At 45.4% G+C, this 21,963-nt stretch overlaps 3 protein-coding genes across 4 annotated transcripts; 1 reads left to right on the top strand and 2 right to left on the bottom strand.

The window, feature by feature from the left end:
• Positions 1-167: 167 nt before the first annotated feature.
• On the bottom strand, positions 168-10,657 carry ehd1a (EH-domain containing 1a). Its single transcript, XM_047022180.1, has 6 exons — positions 9,954-10,657; positions 5,067-5,164; positions 2,646-2,887; positions 2,147-2,317; positions 1,671-1,835; positions 168-1,085 (listed from the first exon to the last, which is right to left on the bottom strand). The coding sequence occupies exons 1-6, from the start codon at positions 10,349-10,351 to the stop codon at positions 555-557; spliced, it is 1,605 nt and encodes a 534-aa protein (XP_046878136.1). The 5' UTR covers positions 10,352-10,657; the 3' UTR covers positions 168-554.
• Positions 10,658-12,980: 2,323 nt separating this feature from the next.
• ubxn1 (UBX domain protein 1) lies at positions 12,981-16,702 on the top strand. The gene is made up of 10 exons (XM_047020907.1): positions 12,981-13,084; positions 13,479-13,541; positions 13,632-13,685; positions 13,794-13,915; positions 14,107-14,200; positions 14,407-14,598; positions 14,696-14,747; positions 14,846-14,965; positions 15,133-15,316; positions 15,547-16,702. The coding sequence occupies exons 1-10, from the start codon at positions 12,984-12,986 to the stop codon at positions 15,585-15,587; spliced, it is 1,023 nt and encodes a 340-aa protein (XP_046876863.1). The 5' UTR covers positions 12,981-12,983; the 3' UTR covers positions 15,588-16,702.
• On the bottom strand, positions 16,256-21,948 carry si:ch211-114c17.1 (pre-mRNA-processing factor 39). Of its 2 annotated transcripts, none has more exons than XM_047020888.1 (14): positions 21,877-21,948; positions 21,153-21,397; positions 20,750-20,875; positions 20,539-20,672; positions 20,160-20,327; positions 19,853-20,048; positions 19,608-19,712; positions 19,232-19,474; positions 18,946-19,072; positions 18,561-18,832; positions 18,055-18,239; positions 17,826-17,897; positions 17,510-17,678; positions 16,256-17,381 (listed from the first exon to the last, which is right to left on the bottom strand). In XM_047020888.1, exons 1-14 carry the CDS (start codon positions 21,932-21,934, stop codon positions 17,310-17,312), a joined length of 2,172 nt encoding a protein of 723 aa, XP_046876844.1. In that variant the 5' UTR covers positions 21,935-21,948; the 3' UTR covers positions 16,256-17,309. The 2 variants fall into 2 exon arrangements, with proteins under 2 accessions (XP_046876844.1, XP_046876852.1); XM_047020896.1 differs by having other exon boundaries at positions 20,539-20,657.
• Between the last annotated feature and the right edge of the window lie 15 nt (positions 21,949-21,963).

Below are 21,963 nucleotides of genomic sequence, written 5' to 3'. Positions count from 1 at the left end.
GAAGCTCTGATTATTGTAAAAGTTCCTTATAAATATTACTGATTCATAGAGCCGCAGACATTTTGATTGCTGTAGTTACCTTCTTGTGTCTTCAGGTGGCAGCCTGTGCAGAATTCAGTCACTTCAAAATAAAAGCTTTCTCATTATTAAGAGGAAAGAAACGTGGAGCATTTATAAGTATTTATTTAAAGTAATATATGGTCAACAGACAGGAAATACAAAAATATAGAAAACAACCATTCTAAAGTTAGATTTTTTTTTCTTCATTGAAAGGATCAACTATTTTATTTCTTTGTATCAACATGAACAGAATATTACTTAAAAATTTCTTTAGTTAGGTATTTGATTCTTTTACCACTCACATCATGCAGTAATAAACCCCATCTTAGGTGTGCTTTGTTCCATTAAGTCCTTTCCATACCTAGACACAACCCCACCCCCAAGTCTCTCTCTGGTGCTTTTGCTTTGAGGCTCCTTCCAGAAATGATTCCTTGTCTCAGGGGTTAGGGGTTACGTCTGGGCTGGGCCAAAGGAAAAAGTACCCAGCCGCCAAATCATTCCATCGGCAGGTTTCGCTTTGAAGGTGGAATCAGGTGTTCAGGCAGCTTCCCGGGTAGTTCGTGACCCTCCAGCTTCACCTTGATGAGGTGATTGGCAAGCGCAAACTCCTCGTCATCCAGGTAGCCGTCCTTGTCCACATCGGCCAGCTTCCAGATCTTTCCCAGTACCGTGTTGGGCAGCTTGGACTTCACCATCTCTTTCTTGACGGCGGCGCCCGACACCTTCCCATTGATGGGTGAAAGCGTGTAAAAGATCTCGTCGTACGATGGCTTGTCTCGGCCAACAACCCACTCCAGCTCGTCGATGCCCTCGCCCGCGCCCTCCCCGTACCCGTGGCCGAACGGGCCGCTCATGGTGCCCTCGAAGGCGCCGCCCTTCACCCGTTGGCTGGGCATGGACGCCTCCTCCTGGCGGACCAAGGTCATGAGGCGCGCGATGTCGTTGGCCAGCATGTCCTCCACATTCTCCAGCAGCTTGGGCTTGATGGCAGGGAACTTGGAGAAGTCATGACCATTCAGAAGGTCCTGAGAGCATGACGGGGAGATTAGAAGCATGGAGGGAGACAGACACAGGCTTGGCAGGAAAGAAACATGGCATTCACAATGTGTTATCTGAGATAACAGAATAGGCCCAGTAGCACAGACATTCTAGGGCAGCAGAGGAGACAGGAGTGTCAGGACACGTCATGACGTTCCAACATGAATGTGAGCTAGTTTATTGTGTGTCAGATGGCTGAGTGGTTAGGGAATCGGGCTATTAATCAGAAGGTTGCCGAATTGAATGCAGAAGGTTCAATTCCCGGCCGTGCGAAATGACTGTGTCCTTGGGCAAGGCACTTAACCCTACTTGCCTTGGGGGGAATGTCCCTGTACTTACTGTAAGTCGCTCTGGATAAGAGTGTGTGCTAAATGACTACATGTCATGTGTAAAGATGGCCAGAGAGAGAACTTCTCCTTATTATTTGCCCTAAGAAGAATCTTTGGGCAAAAATCTAGCAAAAAAAATCTAAATGTATTTCACCGATGCACATTGACTTGTATTTTGCGAGGGAGAACTTGTGGTGTGTGCATGTCTGTATGGAGTCTGTGTGAAGTGGCCTCCCATCTCACCTGCATCTTCTCCAGTTTGGGGAAGTCCCCAGGTGAAATCTGGTACTCTTTCTCAATCTTCAGGTAGGTGTCTTTCAGGTTAGCGATCAGCTCCTTCTTTTTGGCCTCCTTCCCAAACACGCTGGGCATGTCCTTCCTCAGAGAGCTGATGATATAGGCATGCACCTGGGGGAGGTTGTCAAATGGGTTGAGACAGTCACAGTCGTTAGATAGGCTTACTGCCAATATGATACATCTCAAATGGATCTATAAAGTTACCTATTCAAATATTAAAATGTTTGTTGACAGATGTTTCTCAGCCTGCGATGCAGAGCAATTACATGAACAAACATATTAAAGGAAGTTTACTGACAAGGAGCATTTGGATACAGACACAGAACTGCATATACAAACAACATCTTTGAGTGTGTGTCTGTGTGTGTGTGTGTGTGTATGTGGACTATATTCAAGACAACTTTATTCATATTGGTCCTCACCTTGGCGAGACGCGCCCGCTTGATGAGGTCGTTGAGCTTGCGCAGGGCGGCGTTGCGTGGCAACCCCTGGATGTCCTGGAACAGGTCCTGCTCCTCCGCCTCAAACAGCTTCCTGTTGTCTGCCACCAGGAGGGGCTGGGCCCAGAACGACCCAATGTAGACACGCACCACCTAGAACCACCACACAGTCATTGTATCAAGACAGAACGGAACGTTGCAATAGAATGTTGTCAGGGTACAACAACATAATGTGATGGAAGGACCATCTGTTGCAGAACATGGAGAGGGCAGACTTTCCAAACCACAAGGGGTTTTTTCCCTTTTTTTTTTTATTGCAGCGCAATATATTGCATGTGTCTGTTAAGCTACTTGAGGGAATTTGTGCCTTGCTATAGGGTACAGAAATAGTAGAGATTGTAGGAACCAGAAACATCAATGAGCGTGAAAGGTGTCAACCTCTGGGTGCACCCAAACCCAATAACTCTCCCCCCCAACCTACCTCAGGCGTGTTGATGATCTTGCCCAGCGACCACATGAGGGCGCCATACACCCTCATCAGCTGCTGGGTGCTGATCTGGTCGGCCTTGTTGAGGACCACACGCATCTTGTCCTCGTGGTTCTTGAGGGCGCGGATCACCTCCGAGAACTCGTCCGAGATGTCCAGCTTGTGTGCGTCAAACAGCAAGATGATGCGGTCCACACGCTCGGCGAACCACTCCAGTACCGCGGCAAAGTCATACCCTGGAGGAGGAGAGGGGAGCAGAGAGAGAGAGAGAGATAGGAAGAGAGGGAGGGACATAGTGTGTCAATTGTATACACGTACGGTGGGCTACATATACTTTAGCAACTGGTGGATGGAAATCGAATAGGTTCTGTTGAGGCAATGGCGGTGAACAAATGATAAAAAGATGATGATAATTGAGTTTTTGGCAGTCGGCAGCAATGGACACAAACTTGATCCACATATTCGACTGGTGCTCAAGGCAGATTAAACTCGAGGATCTCGCATGAATTTCTTTCCAAAATGTCCCTATTTGGACATAAAATGTTTTCATCTATTCTGTTCTGCTCTTATTCAGAGACACTGGGAGCCAGATGAGACTGAGGTTCATAGGGAACACAGAGGCTTCTACAGGAAAACTGGCCCAGATCATCTGGCAAGGGGAATCCTTTCTGTAATAAGAAGAGTAGGACAAGAGAGAAGGCCAAGAGAAGGAGAAAATGAGTTATGGTTTTGATTAGGGCCTGTGTCACTGGATGTGGGAAGAATGCGTCTGGTCTATGGCTTGGCTGCACGGCCACACAATCAGCGTTGTCAGATCTGCTGTGCAGGCATTCCAGCCTGGCTTTTGTGATTTTTTTTGTTGTTGCATGTGATGGACTGTGTGAGTGTGACTGAATGTGTGAGTAAGTGAGTGAGTGAGCACATTGAAATAGGGCGTTATTCAGACTGAGTGTCTGAGTGTGTTTGTGTGTCAGAAGTGGAAGGGAATGAAACGGAAAGAAGCAGAGGGAGAGAAAAAAAACCCCACACAGCATCACAGCAGAGTTTGTAAGATCAACGTAGAAACAGAGAGAGAGAAACACAAGAGAACAACAAAGTAGGGCAGAATTTTTTTTTTGAGAAAGATAGCGTGAAAACAACATGCAGAGAGGGAGAGATAGCGGGAGAACCGAGCCAGACAGAGCCAGACAGTATGTGAGAGAGCCGTGTGGGGCTAAAGGAGGACCTACAACTCAGAGGGACCCGTGGGATTTGGTGGAGGACATTCCCTCCATGTGGCTCATTAAAAAACACCTGTCTCCCAACGATGGCAACTGCACCCCTCTCCCTGGGCTGACCCTGGAGAGACCCTCCCTGGGCTGACCCTGGAGAGACCCTCCCTGGGCTGACCCTGGAGAGACCCTCCCTGGGCTGACCCTGGAGAGACCCTCCCTGGGCTGACCCTGGCGAGACCCTCCCTGGGCTGACCCTGGCGAGACCCACCCCGCTACTCCTAACCACAGCACGGACAACTGCTACAGCTTAATCCTCTACCACCACCCCGAGTCATGCTAGTCTATCTGTCGTCGTTTGACAAAACAATGCAGTCAGCCCTGTGTGTATGCGTGTGCCTGTACAGTACATATCTGCGGAATGAAGTCTGAGTGTGCCATGTGGTGAGCATAACACATGGGGGTCATGAATCATTAGTACCTTCACACAAACTCGTTCTTTCTGATGTTTCTCTAAGAGGCCATGGCCATTTGGTTGTCTCTTCACACTATTTCTCATTTACATGCCGAAACATAAGGAAACCCTAGTCAAATGAGCAGCCTAAAGCCAGAGGCTTTATATGGTCTGAGCTCCCTCACACAGGCTTCTCTGTCCTTCTCTGTTTGTCCCGTGTTATACAGTGTGAGAGGCTGGGTAGTATCAGTCTAGTGTGCAATGCTGGGTTTCTATGATGGTGTGTTTGTGTGTGTGTGCGCGCGTGTGTGTAGACAGGCACTTCTGTCACGTTTCTTTTCAATCAGCTTCCCTTTCACAAAATACCACATTTCGTATCACCCTGGGTTGCGTTATTCTTGGACACAAACACACTTCTCTTGAGAAACGGAGCGCGAGTCTCCACAGAGAGGGGATGAATGTGTGTGTGGAATGCTCTTAGCTTCAAAGTGTGCTTTATGTGACCTTAGTCTTCACGGCTGCTCCCTGAAGGGAGAAGGGGCTGACAGACAACTCTGTCACCAACTGATAAAACTATAGCAAATGGAGGGTTGTGTATGTGTGTGTGTGTGTGTGTGTGTGTGTGTGTGTGTGTGTGTGAATTTATGGTATTTGTGCACAGTATTTTGAGATGGAATATTTACAGTATGCGTAAGTAATGTAGTGTACTACAATGTAGTGTATTGTGTGTGTATCATTTGTGGGACTGACCTCTGCTGATTCTCTGTTTCTCTCCTGACAGGATTCCAGGGGTATCGATGATACTGATGCTCTCCAGAACGGGGTTGGGCATCTGAGCACACATGAACCTGCATGGAGAGGAGGAGAGAAAGACAGAGAGAGAGAGAGAGAGAGACACACAGAGAGAGAAAGAGAAACACACACACAGAGAGCGAGAGAGAGCGAAAGCGAGAGAGTGAGAGAGAGCATGACAGAGATAGCGGGTAAAGGTGAACGAAAAATAGAACGTAAAGAACCAGTTAAACAAGGTTGACAGTGATGAAAGACAACACTATCTGTCTAAACTGAATGTTTGCTTCTGACACATCTTACGGCTGAAATGAAAAAAGTTAATTGGCTGAAGTCTAGGACATGACTCATTAGAAACAAAGCAAGTTGTTTAAACAATGACAACTACAGACCCTTATGAAATTGTGTTAACACAAAAGACACCGTTTAGCAAATCTGCATGGGCGTATTATTGCCATCACCAAGCCATTTCACATTCAAGGACAATCACAAGGTGTTGTTTCCGGAGTGTACATGAAAAACTACACACAAGTCAGCTGTCTCCTACAAACACACACACACACAAAGGCTCCAATTGTTTAAAAGCCAACGCTTTGGAGTTCCCATTCTAGAAGCTTCTCTTCCTACCCCTACTACTCCCGTTCACTCACACAGAACTAATATTCAAAACATGGGCCCACGGGCACCGGGGTCACAAGACCTGCTAGCTGGGCTAAACCTTTAACATTCTTCGCCTCCACCCCGGCGTAGTAGTGGAGTTTACCCTCCATAGAGCCTCTATAGAGAAGACAGGAAAGGGGAAAAATTGAAGGCCAAACTAGAAGTCAAATTCATAGGGAAAATGAGCCCCGGGTGGTATCGTGTTACAATTGACTGGTGCGCCAAGCATAACAAAAACATTTTTTTCCTTTCCTTCTCTCCTTTGGCTCAGGCCTGATCACATATCATTCTTTCCATGCTTGCCCTTTTATCTAGCCTAACATTTTCCACTCAAAGCTCTCAAACCCATGATCGTCCCCACAATCCTCATAAATGTAACCCCAGACACACACACAACATACACACCATGGCCTCAACATCCCAGAATAAGAAAGGAAAACACTAGCTTCAACCCTGAGGATGTGGAGCGTGTGTGCTGCTGGAGGGCTTTCCGACACGTTCCCCCCTTTTCACAAAAAAGTGCTCTTCCTGTGAGCCCCCAGAGCAAAGTGCCGAGTCAGTGTCCTGGAATAACACACGGGCCAGGCCCCGAGCGGAGCGGAACTCCAGCTCTGCTGACTCTCACACTACCAGGCTGGCTAGCTCTCCAGTGGACACACACTCAGAGGCCCCCTTCTGACTGGCAGTCTAGATGGACAACATTTAGCTACAGGGCTGTATACAGTGCCCTCCAAAAGTATTGGAACAGTGAGGCCAATTCCTTTATTTTTGCTGTAGACTGAAAACATTTGGGCTTGACATCAAACGATGAATGTGAAACCAGAGATCAACGTTTCAGCTTTTATTTCCAGGTATTTACATCAGGATCTGATGCACAAATTAGAAAATATCACCTTTTTGTTCGAACCCACCCATTTGTCACGTGAGCAAAAGTATTGGAACATGTGACTGACAGGTGTGTTTTGTTGCCCAGGTGTGTCCTATTACATACATTATTCAATCAATAAATACCACTGAATGTCTACACTCAGGTTCAGATTGGGTAAGATAGGTTTTGTCTATGCAGACTGTATTCAGAGGTGAAAACAACATGAAAACCAGAGCGCTGTCTTTGGGTGAAAAACAAGCAATTGTGAGTCTTAGAGAAGATGGAAAATCAATCAGAGCCATTGCGGAAACATTGGCCATAGCCAGTACAACCATTTGGAATGTCCTGAAGAAGAAGAAAAACTACTGGTGTACTAAGTAACAGACGTCGAACAGGTAAACCAAGGAAAACATCAGCAGTTGATGACAGAAACATTGTAAGAGCTGTAAAGAAAGACCCTAAAACAACTGTTAGTGAGATCAGCAACAACCTCCAGATGGCAGGAGTGAAGGTATCACTATCTACTGTTCGCAAAAGACTTCATGAACAAAAGTACAAGGGCTACACCAGAAGATGCAAACCACTCATTAGCAAGAAGAATAGGAAGGCCAGGCTGGAATTTGCCAAAAAGTACAGAGATGAACCTCAAAAATTCTGGGACAAAGTTTTATGGACTGATGAGACAAAGATTAACTTTTACCAAAGTGATGGAAAGGCTAAAGTTTGGAGAAAGAAAGGAACTGCTCATGATCCCAAACACACAAGCTCATCTGTGAAACACGGTGGAGGTAATGTCATGGCTTGGGCTTGCATGGCTTCTTCTGGGACGGGCTCATTAATCTTCATTGAGGATGTAACACATGATGGCAGCAGCAAAATGAACTCGGAAGTCTACAGAAACATTTTGTCTGCCAATTTAAGGAAAGATGCAACCAAACTGATTGGCAGAGCCTTCATCATGCAGCAAGATAACGACCCAAAACACACTGCCAAAACAACAAAGGAGTTCATCAGGGGCAAGAAATGGAAGGTATTAGACTGGCCAAGTCAATCTCCAGACTTAAACCCTATAGAGCATGCATTTTACCTGCTTAAGAGGAGACTGAAGGGAGGAACCCCACAAAACAAACAACAACTGAAAGAGGCTGCAGTGAAAGCCTGGGAAAGCATCAAAAAGGAAGAATGCAAAAGTTTGGTGACGTCAATGGGTCACAGACTTGCTGCAGTTATTGAAAGCAAAGGATTTGCAACTAAATATTAAGTCTTATTCACTTAAATATGTTTTAAGTATATCTGTTCCAATACTTTTGCTCACATGACAAATGGGTGGATTCAAACAAAATGTGATATTTTCTTAGTTGTGCATCAGATCCTGATGTAAATACCTGGAAATAAAAGCTGAAACGTTGATCTCTGGTCTCACGTTCATTATTTGATGTCAAGCCCAAATGTTTTCAGTCTACAGCAAAAATAAAGGAATTCGCCTCACTGTTCCAATACTTTTGGAGGGCACTGTACGTAATAAAGCTAATAACTGGTTATAGAGGTCATCTCAAGTTGAAGACCAATGGTAAATGTTCTTTTTTTCCACACAATAATGTAATTAACTGCCCTTTAATATGACGTTAAAGCGGTCATAGTCTACAAAATCACATCAACAGCTATGTTCATGAGTGGTAGATTGAATCCCATTAACTGAACCACATTACTGCTCACTTCTCCACTGCGTGGTCATACTGTAACTGAAAGAGGAACTTTAAAGTGTCTCTTGACCTTACAGGTCATGTTTTTAAGTAAACCACAAAAGTTGAAAATGTCACAATGTTTTAGACCATAGCTTTAACAACAAGTAGCCAGGGAGTAGAACTACCACAGTAGAACGTTCTACAATCCCAGTAGCTAAGGAGGACAAGAGTTTGTAGTCCAGCCTCTGCTTTGTCCGTGTATCTTAATCCAGCATGTCTAGTTGTGAGGAAGCGGTGCTAATCTGAGGCGGTGCCAGATTGAGCTCCTGGTGACTGTGTCCACAAACCTGACCAGCACAAGTGTGTCCACAAGGCCAAGTTGATCTCACCATATGTTCAGCTTCTGCTCAGCTGCAGAGCAGGACTACATTACACAGGATGCTCAACCCTGCTAGGGAAGGCAGAACCTTTGAGGGTATTTTGAGAGTTCACATCGTTTTTTTCCACCACCACCTCACAAAATCGAACTAGTCCGAGATTATAGTAGAGTGGGGTCATAGATGTGACCCTCTTAAAAGGTCTGATAACTCAATCTTGTCAGCTATTGATGTCACAATCAAGCCCTGTTGACTCATCAAAGTCTACAATGCCATTATGCTGATGTCATAATACCAACTGGAAAACACCAGAAATCTGATGTCATAATGCCTTCAAACATTGAAAGATTATCAATTAGTACAAAGCAGCACTGATGTCAAAAGAAAATGTATAGCCTAATTCTGATTCACTTATACAATAATTCAGAACAAGGAAAATGATACAAAAAACTTGACTTGTGAATGACGCATGCATACAGACATGTCTTCATGTCCTGAATGTCATAATAAAGATGTCCCATTTTACAACAATGTCATAGTACCAATTAAGATACCAGTATCTGTAGATTAACTACAATTTCAAAATGCCTTGTCACAGACAGAAGTCTTGATAGAAGTTAGCAACAAACGTGGCAACTGAACTAAAGCCTTAGGTTTTAAACTGTGAACAGCTAAGGACATAATTACTCATTAGTATGTTGCTTAGAAACCTGGATAAAAATAATTTCAATTTTCCAGCTATCCAAGTGACATTATAGCCAAGCACATGGCTCGAGGCTAAACTAAAATTTCCCAGGTGCATGGAAATGTGTGCTACTTGTGTGTGTGTGTTTTTTTTTTTTATCCTTGTGTGAGGAATCTGTTGTAAAATGCCCCACTCACTTTTAAATATGTTTGGTGGAAGGTGCTGACACACTCATGGATTCTGATTATCATACTGAGGAAGAAGGGGGGGAGAGACGCTAGGCTAGATTTAATGATAGAAGACAATTGCAGTAGAGTGTTTTTATTCCCAACATGTTTAAGCTTGTTTGTTGATTAGAATGCTATTTTATCCACTGCCAACGAGAATAAGGGCTTGTCACTTGAACGTTGATCTCATTAGGCTAGATCGTTTACATTGAATTGGGTTGTGTGTGTCGTAGGACACAATTGTACAATGTGAATATTTTTTGCAGTCAAACTCATTAACGATGTACACATTTTTTACATTCTACAGAAGCTTTCTAAAAAGCCCAAAATTGGGCCACGAGATTACCTGTTAAGGAACGCGTTGCCAAATGCGTTGAGTTTACGGAAGGGTTTTTTGGGATCGACTACCAAGGCGTTCCCCGGTATTACACCATCCTGATCGCCGTGCATCACCGCGATGAAAGAATCTGTGGTTGGCTCGGGTCCGATTCTCATCCCTGGAAAGTCTTGCTCCATAAGATGTCTGATAAATGTGGTTTTTCCTGTTGAGTATTGACCGACCAGGAGAACCATTGGTTTGTTGTCGAAGTCGGCATCCTCAAGTGCAGGTGAGTGGAAGTCATGGAATCGATAAGCGTCCTCCAGGGGAAATAGTTTAGTCCGATAGAGTCGCCGCAAACCATCAGCAACATTCTGAAAAAGTTCGGGGTCTTTTTTCCCGTTTTTATTTGACCAGCTGAACATAGTGGCTAACGTTTGTGACACGAATGGTGTCGGTCGCCCTTACTGAAGTTGGCAACAGAAGAGCGGTAGTAAGTAGGTGAGGTCTTGAAATGTTAATTGTCCCAACCTCCAGAGCAAACTAGCGTACTTTCATTCAGGAGAGAAGACAAATCCGGATTGCTATGGGTGTAGCTACTAATTTATATGTTGTTTTAATATCCTTCAACCCCCTGTTTGATCAAGCGGTTTAGTTTCTGTGCATCTAAATCCTTCGCCGTCTGAGACTGGCTACTTCTGGGATTGAGGACTGTGACACGCAGAAAGCGGAAGTATACTCAACATTTCAGAAGAAAGGTCCTCACTGTTGTATGAAATGTTATAAACCTTGACGTGTAAAGTGGGGGCAGGGGTCATACGCTAACTGAAACAAATTTATGGCGACAATAACGGCGAAAAAAATACTGATTGCATGTGTGTGTTCTTCATTAAAGTTGATTCCTCTGAGTGGTATAGCTCAGCTGACTTGATTTATGTTCTTCGGTGGGTTTACGTCCCTTTAGTCAGTAATTGTCACAGAGCAATAATCCCTCGTTTAAATGACACAAATTATTCCGAGTTGAGTTTTTCTTTGTATGTCCCTTGTACCACAGTATTATTATTATTTATTATTTTTTGTTTTCATGCCACTGATGTTACATGTATAAATAACATGGGATTACTCACAATGTGAAATGCTGTACTTCATGTTCCAAAGATGAAAGCAATTCCAATTTAAAGGCACCAATTAAAACAGTACAGTAGGCTATTGTAGTTTATTGTTGTGTGTTTATTGTGAAATGAAAGGGCATACACAGTATTGAAGAGAAAATAGACCCACTTTAATTTGAGCACATACAGGTGTTATTGTTACAGAGGGTTACTGTTGTTTGAGACCTGTGAATTGTCTACAGAGATGATACAGGCGTGGAGAAGAGGTGTTTCTCTGCACATAACAGCAGCTCCACTGGAACCCTGAGCTATTCCATATGGAGATGCTGTTACAAACAGTGAGACCCACAACCACTAAATCCAGTGAGTTAGAGACAGTTATTTCTATGAAGAGTAGAGTAATAGTCAGGACTGGTTACACTTGAATAATGGACTCTTCCCAAACCTCGACTTGTGTGATGAATAATAAGTATGTAGTGGGGAAAAATATTTGAGCATATTTGAGCAAATGCAAATGTGTCTGCTCAGAAGGATCTACCATAGGCTTACACTGCTCCCTGTTGGTTATGATGAGTTATAACAATGCAATCTGTAAAGCTTTTGAAGATGTGTAGTACAGCCAATAACACGTAAAAGCTCATTTTGATTGTTACCCACTTACGATATAGAGCATATGCCATCAAATCATACCAAATGACCCACTGGAGGATTATGTATGCAATGGAGGGTCGATGATCAATGTCATTATAAGTATGAGTTTAACTGACAGAAGTTGAATTAGAAAGATATTTCTCAGTGTTTGACAATGTGTCATTAAAACTTTAGTAGAACAGCAGGTAGGGAACCCCAACATTATCCGATGACCTGTAGGCAGCTTGATCAAATCCAAACCATGATGTCATCTCAGACTCCAGATTTGAAATTGCAGTCCTTCCGAGAAATGATCTCGACTTTGACAGTGTGATCTTTAACCCCTAGCCCTCGCCATATATTCCCTGACTGAAAAACAAAACAATAAAACAATTCACCAGCTAGTAACTGACCTTGGCCCCCTGTTACCTCCTTCAACCTTACTCACCATTAATTCCAGTCTTACCTGTTCCATGTTCTTCTTGTTAATCAGAATAAGTCTAGATTTTGATATCCCCTCAATATTTAATTATATCTACCGGAAGTACTTTGTGACCAGGTAACGCAGTAGGTAACTGTAGAAACATTGCAATCCCCTTATTATAAAATAAATTGGCTAATGACAGCCATACAGCCAATGAGTAAGCAGTCTGCAACAAAAATCTACACATAACCTTACTTCTATCTATATTCAATTAAATTTAGTTTTACTTTACAACCAGTAATTTTTTTATGAATGGATACTCACCCCTTGGAAGCTCAGTTCATTGAGGCCATTCAGGCAACGTGCAGCAGAGAAGTAAGGGAGAGAGTAAATAGAGAGAAAGAAAAGAAAGATAGATAATGTAGATAGTGAGAGATAATTAAATGTTTGTTTGTAAGATTAGAAAGGTTAGAAATAAATGGATAGGAAGAGAATGAAGAGTGTGTTCAAGAGTTGGTTCTTGGCAAAGGGTTGATACAGACGGGAGTGAGCGCTTAAAAGGGTCGGATAAATTAATCATTATACTTACAGTAAATATGTAACAAACCCAGCCCATAACATCTACATCCTGTTAATACGCCCACAAAAGTATATAGTCATACAACACTTTCACAAACACACATAGAAATAGAGAGAGAGAGAAAGAGAGAGAGTGAGAGAGAGAGTGAGAGAAAGAGAGAGAGAGAGAGAGAGAGAGAGAGAGAGAGAGAGAGAGAGAGAGAGAGAGAGAGAGAGAGAGAGAGAGAGAGAGAGAGAGAGAGAGAGAGAGAGAGAGAGAGAGAGAGAGAGAGAGAGAATGACTTGACCGTGTCAGTACACTAGATGGCAGCAATGACAGTGAATGGGAATGTTTTGGAAATGCAGTCTCTTGTCCAAATCGACTTTCCGTACTTGCATGTGGAAGGGAAGCGGTTTCGACTGTTGACTTCGATGTGAGTAGCTGGTTATCAAAGGATGCTATTTAATATTAAATAACAACGCAGTAGAAGATTTAGCCAAAATGATTTGCATGATACAATGATAATCCACACTACACATGATCAATCTGTTCAATATACAGTATTCTGTAGACAGCCAGAGGCTAGCCACCTGAAATTAGCCATGTATTAGCTAGCCAGCTAGCTTGCTACAGTTAGCCGAGCCTGGCACAAACATATAAACAAAATATGAGCTGTGTTTGTTAACTTTGGATCGCCAATTGCTTTCTGTTTACTGAAACGTTTTCCGTTCTTATGCCCCCTGCTTCTAAGTAAATATGACATGTCATTAAACTGATTTAATTTCTCTGGGCAGCAATATAAGTACAAACTTTCATTTTCTTTTCAGCAAAATGGCAGAACAAACGACGCTTGACAGCCTTTTGGAAATGGGATTCGATAGGAATAGAGCGTAAGTACCAGTCAAAGTAACCAAATGATCATACTTACGTTTTATAACTTGGAATCAAATGTGAATTTGAGTATGTGTCTTTGCCTCCAGAGAAAAGGCGGTGGCACACACAGGCAATCAAGGGATTGAACGTGCTATGGACTGGTAAGTATAAGATACGTAAAGAGTCGGATCCTGTTGACATTTTCAGAATGACCAGACTTTTCCTTTTCATTGTCTGGTATTTTTTCCATGTCTCTGTGTATCCCACAGGCTGATGGAGCATGAGGGTGACCCAGACATTGACGAGCCATATGTACCTCCGGTGGGGAATGTTCTTGGAGGAACAGAAAGCCAGCCAAGCCCAGCCCAACCCTCAACTCAAACAGCTGAAGGTAGGTGGTCTTAAGGGCAATATTGCATTCATATTCCTTGTATGTCACACTCTAAACCACACCACTAAACATATTTCATGACAAATAGCCACCAAAAATATGGAGCTAAAAATAAAGATTCTAATTTAGTTTAATACATCTTCATCATTTATAACACGTTTCTCCTGTGTCAACCCTCCGGCCATTGACAGAGAGCGGAGAGACTGGAGACATGACTGACATGATTCAGGATGGGAGTACCAAACGGCCAATGACAGAAGAGGAGAAACGGGAGCAAGTAAAGAGGTCAGAGAGCTTCAGTGACTCCTCAAAGCTTTCTTATACTCACTTGGCTTTATTGAAATGATTGAAAATGGTGGTGGAGGTGTTGTAAGCACGGTGTTTCCCAGTAAATCAGAACCATCGGCAAAAAGGGTTCTTTCAGAACTCTGAGTTTTCTGTACCATCTCCATTCACTTGTGTGTGTGTGTGTGTGGCCCTGCCTGTCTCAGGTTAGAGGAGCTGATGCGAGTGAAACAGGAAGAGCGGAGAGAGAGGGAGCGAGCGGAGGAGGTGGAGAGGGAGAAGCAGAGGAGGAAGCAGGGCCAGGAGCTGCTGCATATCAAACAGAAGCTGCAGGACGATGAGATGAAGAAGCTGGCAGAGCTGCGCAGGAGAGAGAAGATGGAGGACAAAATGGCCAAGTATGATCCATTCTAATATGTTCTACTCTATACCCATTTCTAGTGTGCTGTGAATTCCACTGTTCATGGTCAATTCTGTTGTTGCCTCTCAATGCAGACAGAGGGTCAGAGATAAGATAGCACGCGACAGAGAGGAGAGAGCACAGAAGGTACTCATCTAATCTAGTACAATATTTGTCATGACTTCATCCATCTCTCCCAAAGTACTTATCTCCCTTAACGTCTATTTTGTTCTCCTTCTCCTCAGTTCGGAGGTGGTTCCTCCAGCACAACAGTCTCCTCCCCCACAGCTGACCCGACCCCCCCCTCACCCACCAGCCAGGGTCCGCCCCCTGCCAAGAAAGATTATGATGAGTGCAGGATACAGGTAAGAGCCATGTGGTGTGGTGACAGTGGGGCCCATGTGCCAGAGATACCGTTTTCTGGGTAAGGCGAGTGTAACCAATTAGAAAATAACATTTTTCGAGTCAGAAGATGGACACAACTAACCATTAAGACAGACTTTGGCACAAACACCTCATTCTGTGTCTGTAGGTGCGAATGCTGGATGGCTCAGCCATCACCGCCGTGTTCAAGGCCCAGGAGCCGCTGGCCGCCGTGAGAGTTTACATCCAGGTGAACGGCAACACAGCCGAGGGGCAGGACTTCACTTTGTTGTCGCCGTACCCCCGTCGAGTCTACACCGAGCTGGACATGGAGAAACCACTACGGGAGCTAGGTGAGAGAGAGCCACCACTGTCAACAGGCCTGTACTAGTACATGTTACAGCAAAGCTTCCAACTTTAAACAAATGCATTTATAACAAGCAATAATCAACAACAAAAAAATCCTGAAACCTGTTAAGCTTCTTATTAGACATTCTCTAGTTTGGCCACTTGTATCCCTCTCCCACAAATCTACGGTCATATTTTTGATGATTTCTGCACCTTCTTTCTTGTCTTGGTTCAGGTTTGGTGCCTTCGGCTGTGCTGGTCGTTGCCAAGAAGTGAGAAGTTGCTAGCTAGGAGAGTAGGCGCTATGAGAGCCTACCTCTTCCTCCACTCATCACAAATACAGAAGACACAGGACACTGTTCCAGCTAGCAGCTTTGCTATGTTAGCCAACCAACTTTGGCTAAACAAGATAAAACTTATCATTGACAGAATTTTTAAGAATTTTGGTGGCCTGAAGTGTCTTGTAGTCAATTACTATATCATTTTTTATCACTACAATGTTTTGTTAGCTGGCCAATCGGTCAATGCAGTTTTCTGGAACAGTCCTGATATAAACAACAAATCGATCTTCCTCAAACCGTGTTGAACTCAATCTGACTCTTATGTAGCAACTCATAAGAATTCATTGATTATATAGTAAGACCTCGAGTTAACATGGGTTCCATACAGCAACACATCACATGGAAATGGTTTGTAAATTTAAGAATTTAGTGGTGTACTGATCATTGACAAAATCACTATTTGCTTGAATAAAACTGACTTAGAGCACAACAATGTTGTTTTTTATAAAGTCAAACCTATAATTACCATTAAAATCAAGTACACAAGATACAGTCATGGTTTAGGTATATTTCTGGTCTAATAGGTGATTATGATCATTCTTCCACATGAACCACTAATATCATCTTTCCAACCCACCCCAACTCCAATTTAATGCCATCTCATTTGCTAACATTTTTATTGAACAATGTAAAAGTGGAGGCCCACACGTGAATTCAAATATGTAAAAAGATACTCAGTCACACAGGTGTTGTGACTGAATTCTACTGTGCATGCATTGGAGTAAAACAAAATGGAATGGCATTCATAAAGGTGAGGAGAGATGCAATGGCAGCGATCCTGTGGACAGCGAGTGTTTTTCTTAAAGAGCGCACAGACCACTACACTACTTCTATTAGTTTATGGCCAATCTATTGCATTAAGTACACTACACACACTGTACAGCGTGACATCACCCTTACATGGACTTCCTGTGACTGGAGCACCAAGACAGACACACAGTCGGATACGTGTTCACATTCACAAAATGGCTGGACCAACATCTTGTCTGCAGGACCTGAAGATTCAACTGAGCCAAGTCAGAGTGGAACACCATCATTCATAGGCTACATGTACAGAAAGACACAGCAGTTGCATGAGAGACTGAAGAGCTTGGACATCATAGCCACACTATAAAACACCCTTATATACATTAGAAAAAGAATAGCCTAAGTACGGAATGATGCAAGGTTTCAGTAACTGCGCAAAGTAGACAGAAACAAGCTTAAAATCAAAAGAGCAAGAGGGGTGGTGGGGGGGGGAGCCTTTTGGATGTTAAGAGAATACAAAAATAGTTATTGTAAAAACAATGTACAGTCGCACAACTTCAGAGATCAGACTGAGACTGGCTCACACTTCCGGTTCCTGACAAGCGAAGGGGTTTCCTGCAGAGATGGGATCGTCCAGTCATTCAGAGCTGTGTTCTGGGCTACAAACAGCCATCCATCCTTCCCTTCAACCCTCGAGGTTAAATCATTGTTCAACATATCTGGTTAGGTTAAGCCAGACTGTGGGCCATGGATATTTTAAATGGTGATTTCTGTAAGGGAGGGAGGGAAGGAGAGAGGAAGGCTGATTGTTGATGGGCTCAGGACTGGGCGGTGGAGACTCAATGCTGAAACGTCCTCAGGGGTCGACTTCCTGCTGTTCACTGGTGCGTTACAGTCTTTTTCTTCCCCTTTAGCTGGGAGGATAGTAGCCCTGATTGTAGTTCCATGGGTTCTGGTAACCGTAACCTCCATATTGTGGTTGCTAATAAAGAAAATGGATTAGAAGCTTTTTAGGAAGTATGTACAGTTCTATGCAAGTAAGAAAAGTATAAAGATTAGAGCAAATGCATTATGATATTACAAGAGACAGGCTGTAATCCTTTCAAGTACCTGGTACCAGCTGTTGTATGCTCCATAACCTCCCTGACCACTCATGTCCCCGCCCATCATGGGGGGAGGGGGCGTGGTTATGGGAACGTGAGGCATGGTGGGAGGGGCCTGGGCAGGGTCTGCAGAGCCGTCGTCTGATTTACTCATCTTCTCGGGTTCCTCCCCATCCCTGTGGACCGCCAGTAAACCAGCAGTTTGACTAATCAATCACATTTCTGACATACCCATAATGAACCAGGTAAATACAAATATTTCCTAATAATGATGAAACTTGTGTCATCCCCCCCCCCGGCCTCGGATGACCTCCCCTCCTCACCCGTTCTCCGCTCCTCTCTTCTTGCCCAGCTCCTTCAAGAGCTTCTGGTGCTCCTCATAGATACTCAGCACACTGGCGCAAAGGAAAGAGCAAAACATGGATGAATGACTGGATTCACATGACAAACCCCATTTTGGGTCACCCCCCTCTTGAGTTCACAGTCCACAGCTGAACAGAACTGACTCACCTCTGAACAGAACTGACTCACCTCTGAACAGAACTGACTCACCTCTGCACAGAGTTCCCATAGTCCTCAGCGTACTGCAAGCCTCTCTGGGAGAAGAGGATCTTGGTCCGGGGCGAGAGGGGGGCGGCCAGTGCCCGTGTCACACATTCCTGCACCCCCTCAGGCGAGCCACGGGGGTCCCCTGACACCTCTAGCTCCAGCAGGTTCAGGTGCAGCTTACTGTTATCCTGGAGGAGGGAAGATGGGATCAGCGTTAGCGTGAAGAGGACAGATGGGAGGAATGGACAGTTTACAGCCCCCTCTATCCCTCCATCTCACCCAGCTCCCTTTCCTCCACACCCCCCATCCTTTCCTGTAGTTCGTCTGCACCCCACGCTTAACCCCAAACCTTTCCTTTCCTCCTACTGGTTTTGAATGGTATACTTCATCCGTGTTTACTAAAGAAGTTTATGCCGCTTTCACAGTACAGCACCGGCAAGGCTTTTTGCTATTTTAGTGCCCAAAAATCAAAAGGCGTTGGGCAGCTACTCATCCCTCCCCTCCCTCACCGGGCTGATCTCCAGAGCCTCCTGCAGGACTCCACGGGCCTTGCCCGGGTTCTTCAGCAGCTTGAGCAGGTAGCGGGCCAGCTTGATGGAGTAGAAAGCATGGAGGGACGGCGTTTCTTTGGACTGGGCCACTGCATCCCTTAGCAGCGCCTCCGATTCATCGGTGCGGCCAGCTCGCCTCTCCAGCCCCACCCTACGCAGGCGGACCACGGCCAGGCCAGGCATGGCAGCCTCCAGAGCCACCAGCACTCTCCTGGCCTCCTCCAGGTTTCCTGAGGAGGGAAACGGAAGGAAGGATGAGGAACACATGAAGAAGCCCTGGGGTTTCCCTGCCACTGCACGATGGAGGTGACTGGGTGTAGGGGTGTGTGAGGTTTGTTCTCACCATGCCTCTCCTCAAACGTGGCCCACTGCAGGTGGATGGTGTGTTTGTGGGCCAGGTGGACCTCACATGCTCGTATGAACAAAGTCCTCGCTTCCTCCAAGCTCTGAGGCTCCAGGTACTTGACATACTAAAACAACACATGCATGCAGACACACATTAGAGCCAATGGAAAAACAAGCTACAAGCTGACAAGTCACAGGTGTGGTTGTCTGCCATTAGAACAGCGACCCCTGGTCAGACTTGATAGGTCACGGATTTCGGTACAACAACGGCAGTCTCCCTTCACCTTAGTCCAGAACTCTTCATAGAGGGCGCATGCGATGAGGCAGCGCTCGAAGAGGACGCGAACCCTTCGGTCGCCCCCGGCAACCACCCCGCTGTCCCTCAGGGCCTCCAGGAACTCGGGGTCCTCGGTCTCCGTCTCCCCCTGGCCCAGGTCCACCTGGGTCAGCTCCCAGTCCAGGTAGGAGTGCCAGGCCCGCAGCTGGGCCCGGTCCAGAGGCTTGACGTGGAAATAGGGACGCTTGATCTGCAGGTACAGTGAGGAGGGGGAGGAGGTCAGGGTTGAGCAACATAGTATGTGTTTTCGGGGAGAATCGTAAAAGGAAAGTCAGTAAGTGAGCACAAATATTTAGGTGTGTGTGTATCAGGGGGGACCTCACCGCATCTTCAAAGTTCCAGCGCTTCCTGACCTCCCCCTCCATCAGCTGGAAGACCTTCTCTCTGCGAGCCAAGGCCAGCTCTCGCAGCTTCTGCATCATCTCCTCCTTATCGAACAACAACAAGCATGGTCACACCTCAGACAAACAAAGCCACTTGCCTAAACAAACCCTTTCTTCACTGCCTCGATGAGAGATGGATTTGCCTGACGAGTGCTGACATTCCTAGGTGTGCCAGGCTAACTTACGGAGTCTTTGCCATCGAGGGATGCGGGCTCCTCCTCCTCCCCCGGGGGCCTCTCCTCCTCCTCCTCCTCCCCCCCCTCGGCCCGGGCGGCCGCCCTCTCGGCTTTCAGGGCCTGCCTGTACTCAACACACAGCTCCTCATACTCCCCTGGTGACAGCACCTCCTTGGGCTCGTTGGTGTTCAGGTGGACCTTGAATCTGAAGGGGCAGTGGCAGAGAAGAGGGGAGAATTGGATGGGAACCTAGATTCCAGTGATCAGCCAGCTATTCTACCTTATTGCTGTCTGACTGTATACTGTGTGGTCTTACTTCTCATAGTGGCTGCTGTAGAGCTGCGTAGGGGTCTTGAGCGCCCGGTCGTAGACCCCCGTGGCAGCCCTCATGTCCCCCTGCTCCTTCTCCCACTCCACATAGAGGTCCCACAGGCGATCTGAGTGGAAATCTAGCCCAGCGGCCACAAGCGCCTCCTCAAACGCACTGGTGGAAGACAGGGAGGAGACAGTCAGCCTTGCACAAGGATGATCGGGCTGCAACAACTCGTGGGAGTGTGTATGGTGTGCATTACGCGTGTGCCAGATTTATGTATGTGGATGAGCCTGTACAAACCTTAGTGTGTGCCGAGTTAGAAGTGTACGTGTTTGGATAAAGGCATCTGCTAGGTAAATACACTATCAGTTGTGAAGTGTACCTGCGGATACGCTTGGGGGACTCTGGCTGGTTCATATCCAGGGTGCCCAGGAGCAGGTTGATGTAGTGGATCCACAGATCTACACTCAGAGGGATGGCCTGCAATCCCTGCACACACACCTGGAACACCAGAGACTACACGGTTTAGGGATCACATCACATATTCTGAGCGGGGTCGTTCGTTTCGATCGACCAAGCCCCTCCTCCTTTACCTCCTCTGCTTTGGTGGTGTATCCAGCCCGGCGCTCCAGGTCAGCATACTTCTTCCAGTAACCATAGCATAGTGGATAGCGGGCCAGAAATGCTACAAGAGCTCGCCGAGAAGCAGTCATGTGACTCTGCAGACATAAGGGACGTAAGTGTTAGTCATTATTTGTCTTCAGTTAGTTAATTACTCAAAAACATTGAGATCATTTTGAGAACTGGTCATCTCTGTAGATGACCACAGTGGGGCTGTGGTCCTACTTCGACTGCATAAACATGGTTTACTAACACTTCTGTGACCAGTATTATCTTGTTTCTAACCTCATACTTGTTAAGTGACAATACATATCATTAATCTTCAAATTACGTATCATACACAATATCCAGCCTGATGCTGTACATTTCTCCAACCTCTTGCTCGCAGTACTGCAACAGGTCAGTCCAGCTTGAGAAATCCTGTGGATTGTCGTGGGCCGCTTTCCACAGGCGGTCAAAGTCCACTGGCAACTCCCCTTCATCATCCTCCTCGGCCGGAGGCATGGTGTATGCATTTGGATCTGGGGCTGGCGCCACCTCGGGTAGCTCACCGCCTGCGTTCTCCTCGGAATCAACAGCCATGTCTGTTGCAGACTCGAAAGTCTCCGAGACCTCCGGAGCTGTCAAATAAGAAGTTCGTTGATGAGCAAATGAGTTGAACTTAAAGCTATCAGTAACGTACGGTTCAGCGGTGTTCGTATACCACAAGATCCTTAGCCAACTGGCTAACTAGTAATAACATTTTTGTTTTACTTGATCACACAACATATACAACAATCATAGTGGACGGTAAGTTGCTATGAAACATATTAAAAGCTAACAATAACCAAGGTGTAAAGAAATGTTTGAGGGGGAGGCCACTATTTTTCATTCATTGGAGCCAAAAAACGTGTCAACTCGGTCATGGCTAATGCGCGGCTGGCTAGCTAGCTATGTAGCTAGGCTAGCTAACGGCGTTATCCGTCTGTGCATGTTTACGTTGCTCTGTTGGCGGATATTGTCACAATTAACTTATTTTCAGCAAACAACGAGGGTTAATATATTTGCATCGTTCCGCCATAAGTATTATATTACAGTTTAATCGATTATTGTTGCCAACCTGAAGGATCCCCGAGTTCCCCGTTGTTGCTGAAGTCTTCCGAACCTTCTGCCGCCATGACTGAAAGTGTTAGTTTACGTCACTAGA

The sequence above is a fragment of the Hypomesus transpacificus genome, chromosome 1 (assembly GCF_021917145.1).
Source record: "Hypomesus transpacificus isolate Combined female chromosome 1, fHypTra1, whole genome shotgun sequence".
Taxonomy (NCBI): Eukaryota; Metazoa; Chordata; class Actinopteri; order Osmeriformes; family Osmeridae; genus Hypomesus; species Hypomesus transpacificus.
The sequence above is the reverse complement of the archived record's forward strand: the minus strand, read 5'-3'. Positions and strand labels throughout refer to the sequence as shown.